This window comes from Rhyacophila brunnea, unplaced genomic scaffold (genome assembly GCF_057557595.1).
Source record: "Rhyacophila brunnea isolate RB1 unplaced genomic scaffold, BYU_Rbru_1.0 scaffold_4, whole genome shotgun sequence".
Classification (NCBI taxonomy): domain Eukaryota; kingdom Metazoa; phylum Arthropoda; class Insecta; order Trichoptera; family Rhyacophilidae; genus Rhyacophila; species Rhyacophila brunnea.
Genome location: NW_028233068.1, coordinates 7,987,967 through 8,000,802, shown reverse-complemented (window position 1 = coordinate 8,000,802; position 12,836 = coordinate 7,987,967). Strand labels below are relative to the sequence as shown.

Here is a 12,836-nt window from a genome sequence, read left to right as displayed (position 1 = left end):
ACTAGGCTAGGTATTATTTTTGTTTTGTATTACATTATTGTCTGTTAAAATAATAAATAAAGTCAAGCAGCCTTCCTTTGTAGACATCAAATTATTTGTGTTGTTACCTATCGTCGTTATAGGATTTGTTTCCCGAATAGACCAAATGTCAATTTTACAGGAGACGAAAAACAAATTTCATTGTCGTATATTTAAATATCAGTAGATGTATCAATCATTCTTTCTACACTGTATGATTGCAACATTATCTAAGAATAGATTCCAAGAATAATATACTGTTATAAATCATTAAATGCGTTTTATTTACAAGTACTCACTGGATATTCGGGAAATTTTTAGCGCTCAGAATAATGGATGTTCGGGACAAAACAAGGATGTTCGGGATTTAAGACCGTAGCGATTACTGAGTGGTCAAAAAGTACGCGCCTCAAATGTTATATTTATTTACACGATAATTGTTAGTAATTACTTCTACTATTTAAATACTTAATGATCGTAATCACCGAAGTTCGTATGTAATAATAACATGCGGCAATCGGTTTTTTTCGAATAAAGTACCTAATAAAATAGTTTTTAAGTAATCAACTATTTTTTTATTGAACGAATAATTCACAAGATTTAAGAATGTACCATTCTAATAATTGAACATACATAATTTTTAAATCACTTCTGAGAAAATATATTATAACCAATAGAAAAAATCTTTTTGAAAAAAGTAAGACACCCGGCAGGAATCGTCCCTGCATCTCCTGGGTTTACGACCCAGTCCACGAATTATCCACTATGCTACGAGGTGACATACTTATGACGACAAACTTTAACTATTGACCTTTTAATACCTGCTCGTCAGCATTCTTCAAAATCAAGCGACTATCGGCGATCGGTTTTTGTTTATTAAATAAAAGTAGGTATCTTTCCGACCGTGTCCGATCCTGATAGGATCATATGGGCCTCCACAGAGTGGAGGTTTGTATTGACAGATTTTTTTTTGTTTTTTACGAGAAATGGATGTCAGCCACTTGCTCAACCTATTAGGTCCATATCCTGACACACACAAATTGAAAAACAATATGTGTACTTGCCAGACCCAGGATTCGAACCTAGGACCCACGGCTTTATAGTCCAACGCTTATGCCGCGCGGCCACCGTGAGTTATATACTTACACAATACTCATCGTTGTTTTGTTTTATTTTTTGATGTTATTAGTGTATATTTGTATTAAAATTCCCTATGCAACACCTACCTATTACATTTTCTACTTCAATTACTAACCGACGTCACGGATTTCTCCAATATTTTATGATGGTACTTACTCGTACTTGCTAACAATTTTATATTAATACTTTTTCCAAAAAAAAAAAAAATCTATGTATATTATATCTGTATATTATTATATCTATATATTTCTATAATTAACAATTAAACTTATTACAAACCACCAAATAAATTTTATATATTTACTATTGTAAGGAATGATAATACAAAATAATAGCATGTATAAATTAATTACCAATGGCTGCTAATATTAGGTAGGTACCAATATCGTAAGTATATAATATTCACCAAATAAATAGTTACTAACAGACAAATTAAATTAACTATCAGCGCATTCAAAAATAAATAATAGCATCGCCTTTATTTTCATAGAAATACCTAGATTAAAAGTAAAATAAAGACAAACAATGTTTGATTAAGAATAATTTGAAATAATAATTATTTTTTACGTCATAGTAGTTTCCGGGTCACACTGTAGAATTCATATAACCGTTGGGATTTTGTGTCATTTATCAAAACAAAATGCAGTTATTTAGGTTAAAATACCACTTCCATAACTTTACTGTAAGTTCAGGGCGAACTGGTGATGTATCAGCTATGAATGATCTCTTCAAATTTGATGAGTTCACTATTAAAACAATAGTAACTTTAAAAACAATATCAATAAGAAGAAATTTGAAAGAGGACTCCGGATGGCCGAAAAATATGAAAGTGGGCGTGATTGTTTTAGAGCTAGACAGCGTGAATGTGGGAGCGAGATGCACGGCGTCAGCGCGGTTTGATTGGCTAAAAGTCATATTCGGGAAATAAAAACAGCCAGAGATTTATTTCCACCGAAATTTACTTGGATATTCAGGTAGAATAGTTGGACATCCGGGAGAACACCAGGAGTAATAATTGTAACTTAACATGGCGTATTCGGGGTTTTAAAACAAATATCTCTGTTCCTAGATAAAAATATATTGTTTTTATGAATGATTTCGGTAGAGTTCGATAAAAGAAATTGAACTGCATTAAAATGCCGATTTCGACAAAAATGGATATTCCGTAAACAAATCTATAGCGACGCAATGTCAAATGCAAGACAGGACATGCACGCGAAGTCATTTGGAAGATCAAGGTTATTTTGGATATTTTCATATGTTCTCGATTATCTTCAACATGATCGTGACCAAAAAATAGAATTGTAGGTACCCTTGACTTGAATGTTTATTATTAATTCAGGATGGCAAAAATCGCTTCATTTCATCCATCACTATGTCATATATTTTGGAAACAACCTTTCAAGATACCTATATTATTTAGCAAAAGATTTTTCGCTATCAGAAGGCCTAATTATTTCCATTGTTGTCTTGATCAGCGCTCGGAATGGACAGGAACGCACCGGAGCGCCGTTGTGGTTCGTGGAATTCCAAAATATACCGTTCCGGCTCGTGGATTCATTTAAAATTGCGTTGCGGTTCGTTAGATTGAGATAATTATATATGAATGTATCTTTTAAAGTTTTTCTCAAAATTAAAAATTAACGAAGTTATGTTATGCCGGGCGGGCAAGGGTTAAAAATAAAAATTATGACATTCCTAAATTTCTTTCAACCTTCTTATTTTGTGTCGATATGTCCATGCCTAAATGCATTGTCTAAATAACAAGAAACAACCAGCTGCAAGCGTAAATTACTTTATTACCCAAAAAAATGTGCCTTGCTGACACTATTTGAAAACTCTTAAAAAATAAAGTATACATTGTTTAATAATTTCTAAAGGATGAAACATTTCAAATCTCAATACAATCTTGCCTTTGACTATTACGCATTGTTAATTTACTTGCCTACTAATTTATTATATTATTTTATTCGGAGTGACAAAAAATATTACTTCGCCATTTATTTTCGGGTGAATGAATTGTGTTTTCGGTGGATAAATTAATACAAAAAAGTTTGATAATTTGACTCGTGCAATTACGCTATAATATTCCTATTAGTTGCCTTTTAAAATATTTTGTATTATTTAGGATATAAATACGTTTCTAAACAAAATTGTTTATATTATTAGTTTGGTGTTTTTTTTGCTACATTCTAGTAAGTTTTGTGTTTTAATTTTAACTGTGTGTTTAACTTGATTTTTTAATAAAAAATTGTTCTCCTAAAGGTTGGTCAAAAATGTCATCAGGCGAAACGTGTTAACCGAAACTATTGAAAAATATTTTGTCGCAGGTAACGTAACGCTGGCCACATACCTACACAATTTGATCATTTAAAAAATGATATTGAGTGGTTATTTATAAAAATAATGAAGGTATAATAAAGTAGTAGGTAATTCGTGTAAATCTGCTAAAACCACATTACATTAGGAATTCACTCCAATAACCATTGACGTGGCAACAGATGGTATTCATCTCAACAATTGACTTTTGTTAAAAAAAGTTTATGACGTGTCGTAAACCCCTATTTTTACGATGTTTAGAACATTTGTTTGGTAATTTACATTATTGTTGAATTGCGACTATAGTACAATAAATCTTGTGATATAACTACTACATTCATTAATTTATTTGCCATAGGTCATGATGAGTATACTTTTTTGTAAGTGAATTTTGTTGCTTCCGGTAAGTTTTGTGTTTTAATTTTAACTTTGTGTTTATCATATTTTTTAACAACAATTTGTTCTCTTAAAAGTTGGTTAAAATTCTCAGCAGGCGATAGGAATACCTTTATATCGTCGGTGTATTGTAAAATGGGCGAATTAACCAAAATACTATTTTACAGGAGGAGGATTTTTAAACTATGACATTTATTTATTAATTACCTGTGGATGAATACTGTCCTTATAATAGGCTTTATAATATGATATTTTAAAAAGTCTATTATGTTAAATTCGCTTTTTATTCGTAGCACTAAGTGGATAATCACCCTTACAATTATCGTTTTTAATAAGTACTTTCCTGTGGGATACAAATTCGCCATTTTTACATAATTATATTATTACATATTATATACCTATATAATTTTGTCGCTGGTATCCAAACTGATTTAAGATAATTCTGGCCACACGCACAATTTGATAATTTTGTGGATATTTATAAAAATAATGAAGGCTTAATTACGTAGTAGGTACTTCGTGTAAATCTGCTAAAACATTAGTAATTCTTTCCGGTGGACAATACAGTGGCAATATCTGTTCTGTGATTCAATAATTATTATCATCTCAACAACTTGACTCGTGTTAAAAAAATATTTATGATAAGTCGTAAACACCAATTTTTACAATGAATAATATGATTTTTTCTACAAAAATGTGTTTGGGCCATTGACGGTTTGGGCAGAAAATATTGAATAACCTTCTGCAAAGTTTATTTATTTGGGACGTTCCTATTGTATTACAATTATTATTACATGCATTGTATCTTGTGACCACAGAACAGATAATAAATAGAATACCAATAGGCTATATTCAATACGCCGCATGGTGAAGCAGGCTTTTGAATGTGTGAGTGTCCTACGAAAATGAAGCACGCATTATGCACGTGCAATAGTGTGTGTAATACACCAACTTTAAATGAGCGTAAATACATAAACCGAGAGCAGTTTTCAGTATTCGACGTTAAACGTATCCTAGACACGCGTGTAAGTTTAACCCGGATTCATCCTTACTCGAGTCGGTTACCTGCTATCGCCTTACCCGTTGTGTATTTCAGTTCCCATTATTTCTGAGTTCCCTGCTTGTGACTTTAAAAATAATAGAAATAATACATAGGTAGTGTGTAGAGAACTTTTACTTAATTTTTGTTTATAAATTTGTTTAAAAAAAAAATAGGAATATCCTGCAATAAAAATGTACGACTATCATAATATCTGTATTGTATGTAGGTACCTATTATCATTTCCATGGCGATAATAATGTGAGTAGGGAAGGACAAACAACATAGATTAAATCGTTTAGAATAAGTAGGTACTAACAAATTAGGTACCTATGTGTCCAGTGCGGACATCTAATTATTTTAGGTGGTGTTAAGTCATAGATTATTAAATAAATACGGTGGTAGATGTATATTACAATAATGGTAACCAAAGCATCACCATTGTAACATAACATGCATACAATACAATATTAGTCCTAATAATGTTGAATATAGTAGGTACTAATTAATGACAATTTTATATTATTCTATAAGAATCGCGCTTAGCAACCTGAGTTTCACCTTCCGTCATGTTTTATCTTATATAAATGAAAATGACACAACATTGGTAATTTAATTACAAATAATGCTATGTTTACGTTGTTTGGATGACTTGAAACTTTTATTAGATGTAGGTACGGCCTTATGCCCCCTTATAGTGGAGAAGGTTCAAAATAAATCTTTGAGAATCCTTTAAAGCTGTGTGGATAGTGGATACTATCCATGGTTTTATCCGATTGATTTCTCAAGACGTATGCTTACATACTGTATTCTGAAAGTTAAAAGAGAACTAGGTATTTAGGCTACGTACTTTTTCCAACATATATCTACCCAGTACAAATGAGAACTCTGCCATTATTGGTACTTAGTATGTATTGATTTTATTATATATTATTTTATAACTTTCTTGATAATCTAAGTTGTTTGTTCTGCCAAGGTGCAATAATTGCTAATTATAATTGGGCAGGAAATAACTATGTTCAACCAAATCGCTTCGGATAATCGTATATTCCACCTGCGTGAGAACGAGTTTATGTGAACGTTGTTTTATAAATTCTTGGTATAGGTAGGCACTTACTGTTTTTTCTAATACTATTTCTTTATTTTGTAAACACTATTTTAATACTATTTCTTGATGTTTGATATTCTGTGCTCGTATTTAAATGGAATTTGTAAAATTTTCTATAAGTACGTAAATAAATTTTTAATTTGAATCTATAAGGTACTTATGTGGATATGTTGTTTGTTATGACTAATTAATTACAAACTTATCTATCCCAAATGAGACAGTAGTATAAGTTATAATCAGTGACCAGTGGTGGTAGAGGTATCATGCACTAGTTATAGTGAGAGATAAAGAATAATACAATTTTTGACGGTATACTTTGTTAAAACAAGATTATTTCGCCTGCGGCGCTGACAATCCTTACCAACCTACCCAATATAGATCCACGTAAGAAGTTTAAAGTTTATTGTTGCATTTTTATATCAAAAGTACGTACGTACGTAAAGAAAGGATTAGCATAAGTACTTAGTTTCGGAAAATTATACAGCGTTCCTGTTCGTGAAATTTTCCATTTCGAGCACTGGTCTTGATCATATTATGAAGAGAGTCCTTGGATTTCTTTTTGTCAGTATCAGCACTGCAGTTTTTCCATAAAATTATAATTAGCGTGAAATATTTCGCGGAGTGGAAAAAAAAGGAGCGATTGCATGAAATATACAAAATACCTAGATTCTTTTGAGGGGTGTTGCATTATTTGAAGTTTGCTAGTACTTTACGTAAAAATATTGTTGAATGGGACCTAGGAATTTTTATGTTATCTTCAGTATTATTTATTATCATAAATAGTAATTAGAACTTATATATATTTAAGTTTTATGCATAAGAAGGAATTGAATATTGAAATAATAATAATGCCATTTTTTTATATTGTCTATGACAGTTTTAAAGCTTGTAAATATAATTTGTCTATGGGCTGTAATCTATTTTCTAACCTCCAACTGCGCAGCACGTGTGACTTGTTTTAGCCGAATGGCACATGCGACATTTGGAATATCGTGGTGTTTTTATAATTTAAAAAGCTACCAAGCATACAGTGATTTCAAAACGACATTTCAGCTGCCATAACGTTCTTTCTTAAACTGTGAAACCTACAAAAAGTTATATATTTTGGCATTGTTTAACTTTGCCACGATGTGCGACGTCGAGATGGCTGATACCGCCGCTTATTCGGATAAGAAAAAGAAGAAAATCAAAGGTGGAGTAACCGTAGGCGAGTTTCAAAAAACGGGAGACTTCAAGATCGAGCCTTCAGAAGCAGTCAGCAAGCTAGATACGGCTTTCTGGCCACTGTTATTGAAGAATTTCGATCGCCTAAACGTGCGAACCTGTCACTACACGCCGCTGCCGTTCGGAGCATCTCCTCTCAAAAGAAACATTAGCGATTATGTCAAATCTGGTTACATCAATTTGGACAAGCCTAGCAATCCTAGCTCTCACGAAGTCGTATCATGGATTAAGCGTATTTTGAAAGTTGAAAAGACAGGTCATTCCGGCACCTTGGATCCTAAAGTGACAGGATGTCTAATTGTTTGCATTGAACGTGCCACCCGGCTGGTGAAGTCGCAACAGAATGCTGGAAAAGAGTACGTCGCCGTCTTCGGCCTTCACTCTCCGGCCCAAAGTATACAGCACGTGAAGCAAGGACTGGAAAAACTGCGCGGCGCCCTTTTCCAAAGGCCCCCTCTTATATCAGCTGTTAAAAGGCAATTGCGAGTCAGGAGCGTGTACGAGAGCAACCTCCTAGATTACGACGAAGAGAAAAATATTGGAGTTTTCTGGGTAAGCTGCGAAGCCGGTTCATATATTCGTACCATGTGTGTCCATTTGGGCTTAGTTTTAGGAGTCGGAGGCCAGATGCTGGAGCTTAGACGCGTTAGAACGGGATTTCAAGGGGAGAATGACTGCATGGTGACCATGCATGACGTTTTAGATGCTCAGTGGGCATTTGAAAACCACAAAGATGAAACTTACCTGAGACGAATCGTCCGCCCCCTTGAAGGTCTCCTTACAAATCATAAACGCATATTCATGAAAGACAGTGCAGTAAACGCAGTGTGTTACGGAGCCAAAATTATGTTGCCGGGAGTTCTGAGGTACGAAGATGGTATCGAAATGGATCAAGAAATTGTGATTGTCACAACAAAAGGAGAAGCCGTCGCTTTGGGAATCGCTCTAATGACCACGTCCACAATGGCTTCCTGCGATCATGGAGTTGTCGCTAAGTTAAAACGAGTAATTATGGAAAGAGACACATATCCGAGAAAATGGGGTCTCGGTCCGAAAGCTTCAATGAAGAAGGGTTTGATCAAAGACGGTAAACTAGACAAGTACGGTAAACCTAATGAGAATACTCCGAGTGAATGGCTGACAGGCTATGTGGACTACGCCGCCAATAAGAAAACTGAAAATGGAGTCGGGGAAGATGACGAAACTAGAAAGCGGAAATTAAGTATGAACAGTACGGTTGATAATGCGGAAGCCTCAGTAAATATGGACGATTCTACAACAGAGAAGAAAAAGAAAAAAAAGAAGAAGAAGGATTCAGATACGGCAGAAGCTGACGAAGCACCGGCTGCTGAAGAATCAGTGGAATCTCCGAAAAAGGAAAAGAAAAAGAAGAAGAAGAAGGATAAAGCAGAAAAGGAAGAAGATTAAACAATTAAAATACATATAGTTTTAATATGAATTGATATCTTTACAGCTTCTCAATGTATGTTGGTTTCTTCAGCATACAAATTATAAAGATGGTGGGATTTATTAGAAAAACATTGTTGTGTGATTCTGTTTCGTTTGAATGGACTACTTAATGAAAGGCAAGTGCGATTCTGGATGTATTTCTTATAAATCCAATTGTGAGTTGCCATAAAACCAAATTTATTCATGCAGTTTTCTTTACATGGATTTTCTTTGGCTTTAAAATGGCAACTAGTGTTTTATTTTTTTAGAACCTGAAGACTTTCGATTTGTAATAACATACCTACTCATATAAGTTTACAAACTTGTATTGAACATACCTACTCATATAAGTTTACAAACTTGTATTGTCGTTGCATTTACTACTGTGTGTATACTGTATATTGTATGTTACCTTTTAATTAATGTTTCATCTCATTTTTGTAAATCACTTAAAATACATGTAGGTATTTACAGTTCTCTTCCTCAAATACTTGTCCATAGATATTCTTAAATCTTTGGTGGTTGTGACTAGTTGTATGCCAGTCAGTCGCCATTGTTGAATTCTACTACCTTTTAGTCATCGAATTGTAGTACGCGGTCCAAGAAATTAAAGTATTTCGGCAAAAATTATAGGACGTGTTGAATATGTAAGTTTTTTGTTTCTCACATAAACATAACGGAGAATTCAAAAAAATCCGATGCCCTTCCTTATTTCAACACCTCTTACGACTTAAAAATGCTAACCGGCGAATTCAATTAATTCCATTTTTCAAAATTGTAGTATTTTAGACGTACTATACTTTTTTAATAGTATGCAGACCAAAATGATAGTACAAGTACTATAATTATAGTTCGATTAGCAATACTGCGTTCGCTGACAGATGGCAGCGCGTGAGGGATTACAATTAGTCACAAGACCCAAATCTTTTATCAATAACGACATACTTGCAATACTATTTTTTTTATTTAACGTTCAGTTAGGACATCCCTTTGCGATGTACATTTTTGACAGACAGTAGATGCATCTGTACAAACATATTTTGTGTTCCTTGCTTTCCTCATAACCTCTTAGTATATACGTGCGTAATAATGTTATGTTTTTACAACACTGAATTCAAATAGTACAATATATTCGGGCCGGGCCCCACTTTTTGAAGTATTTTTATAATAGTGAGTGTAATATTTCTTTAAATCTTGTAATTAATGACTTTTATGTCCCACTGAAGTGTACAGATGATTTATAAATATCTTAAATACTTACAGATGGATTGGATTAAAAATTACATTATGTTTGCTTGGAATACTGCCATAATATATCACAAATACTTATAGCAAAACAAAAATCTAAATCTATCTATTTAAAATCTAAAATCTTTTCATGTAAGAAGGACAAGGCATTATCCTTATTTACTATTATGTTGTTTTAGTAAAATGGTTTGTATCGAGAGAATGCTGAAAGGTTAGCTGTTTCCGTATGATCTGTTGGTTGAGTTTCGCACATAGTGGAGTATTTTTCAGAATCAACTTATTAATTTGTAATAATATCTTATGTTTTGGTTAATATACTTATACGCTACTGACATTTTTGAACTATGTATTGGTTTACAACAGTTTATATGTTTAGACTTTGCCAGTTGTGCAACTGTTTTATTATCGAAGTCATATATCTGTATATCGAATGGAGTGGGTGTCTTGATGGAAGAAACAATGTTTTGTAATGTTTATGAAACAAATTATTATGAAAATAATATAATATAGATTATCTAAGTTTTAAAGAATATTTTATTTCCTATTTATACCTTATAACCACGGACTGCAACCACGCAAGACATTTGAAATTATTTTGTAAACATGATTAAGTTACTCACAAATATTATAATCGCTCAGTTGTCGCCCCGATTCTCTTACATATCTAATGGTGGCCATGTTTTTAGCGCATTTATAAACAGTTTTACACGAATTGTACAAGACTTTTCAACTAAATAATGCTGGAGTGTAGTATTATTAGTTTATCTACTCATCGTGACGGATTGTCTTTTTATATGACCTGTAAACTGGCAAATAAATATAGCAGTAGTGTGAAATTCTCTGCAAAATCACTTGTAGCCAACTTGTGGTCCTTTTGCTCAATTTCATAATATTGACATTCCATCTCTATAGAATAAGGTTTTTTCAATATCTCTGATGGCTGATGAGATTATCTCAACCATCTGGGTGTTGAGGAGGGAAGGGGCAATGGAGAAAGAATAACACATTTAATTCATTCCAAGTGTTCATTTTTTATTAACCACTTTTTAAATTCAAATGAATAATATACAAAATTTCAGAGTGTCATACTCTCGAAATAATAAATAAAACATAATTTTTCGAAACAGAAACATCCAACCCATTAGGAAATACCACAGAACAGATTAATAAATAGAATTCCGATAGGCTATCTGCTATTCCCATACATTACATTTTGATGCAGGGTTTTGAATGTATGAGTGTCCTACGAAAATTATCCACACATACATGCAATAGTGTGTTGCAACCTTCAAATACACCAATATTGAATGAGCGTCTGCGTAAATTCAACGAATAAGATTTGAGAATGCAACATTTTTTTATTGAACATACAAAATTTGACGACACCTTACAAATATAATATAACCATTAGAAAAATCCTGCTAGGCATCGTAGTGGTTATATTTTTCTGAGGTATAAGTCAATAATTAAAAATGATACATTTAAAAATATTGTTTATTATAATTATTTTATTCAGGTATGTTAAATCTATATATGGAGAGATCCTGGCATTTAATTCAAAATTACAAAAGATGATCCATTAGTTTTAACGTAACTTGAAATAACACCGTAGTTATTACATATTAAGAAGTAATTGGTGAGTGCGCATGAAATGTGATGGATTGGACAGTACACTGTCAATCTAGTCCCAGATAAACCGCTCATCCCGTTTACTGGTAACACTTTTCTCATTTTCCTTCATCATGTGTTGTGTCCATTTATTTTCATAATAGTTCTTGAAGTAATCATCAGATTCAACACTATTCTTAATACCGGAGCTCAGCATATTATCTCTTATATTTGTATCTGTTATCACAGTGGTAGAATCTAAAGCATATATGATCTTTTCTGATGTCGAATTGTTATTCATATTGAGATCAACATTGATAGGACTTAGATATGTGGTCAAAAGAGAATAAATATTTTCACTGTCTGTTTTTTCTTCCTCTCCAATTTTTTCTAATCCTTCCCATACATATTCAAAAGATTTCAGATATGTAGCGGGAATATATTCTTCCAGCCATCTGTTAAAATATTCTTTAAAATTTTTATCATTCTTCGCCTGCTGTTGGAGATAATCAATCCATTTTGTGTGCCAATTGTCAAAATCATCTTCATTTTGATTTATAACGTGTAAATTTAAGTCGGCGTTATTTGCAGCTGGTTTGTTTTCATCGACAGCTTTACTTGTCCTTGCTGCAATAAATACAATAATGCAATAATTATTACTTAATAAAAATACATTCAGTGCATTTGGGCGCCTGAATAGTATCTTCAAAAGTTACTTCACAATGTTCAACCAATCCATGCTACCAACGTTCAAGTATGCATATGATATGAAACATGGACCCTCCGTGTAAGAGAAATCCAAAAATTACGAGTAGCACAACGTGGCATGGAAAGGTGCATGTTGCATATAACGCAGAAACACCACAAAAAAAACCAATGGATAAGGAAGCAGACAAGAGTATGGAATGTAATAAAAGTCGCTAAGTAGATGAAATGGGCTGTGCTGGGTATCTCACTCGGCGGTGGACAACCACTGGACGAGTCAGTTGAATGCAGAACTATTCTAACTCACATTTGAAATATTTTACAGAAGTGTTTTTTGAATCATCATATTTATTATTTATAAATTTATGCATCATTATTTTCGTCAATGGTCCTACTAAAATACGAGTATATCTATACAAGTAATAAATAAGTTAAGTAGTTTCAAAGAACGCCCTTCTAAAATATTTCAAATGTGAGTTAGAATAGTTCTGCATTCAGCCGTCATAGATTAGTACCCAAGGGCCATTGAACACCTTAAAATCTGCTGGATAGACGAACCCATAAAGTTCGTTGGATGTATGT

At 32.9% G+C, this 12,836-nt stretch overlaps 1 protein-coding gene across 1 annotated transcript; it reads left to right on the top strand.

Annotated features, from left to right (window-relative positions):
• The first annotated feature begins 6,914 nt into the window (after nucleotides 1-6,914).
• Nop60B (dyskerin pseudouridine synthase 1 Nop60B) lies at nucleotides 6,915-10,458 on the top strand. Its single transcript, XM_085954981.1, has one exon. The coding sequence runs from the start codon at nucleotides 7,149-7,151 to the stop codon at nucleotides 8,670-8,672; it is 1,524 nt and encodes a 507-aa protein (XP_085811107.1). The 5' UTR covers nucleotides 6,915-7,148; the 3' UTR covers nucleotides 8,673-10,458.
• The last annotated feature ends 2,378 nt before the right edge of the window (nucleotides 10,459-12,836 follow it).

What these genes read in the sequence shown, in the direction of transcription:
- Nop60B (XM_085954981.1), top strand. Translation starts at nt 7,149, where the DNA reads ATGTGCGACGTCGAGATGGCTGATACCGCCGCTTATTCGGATAAGAAA.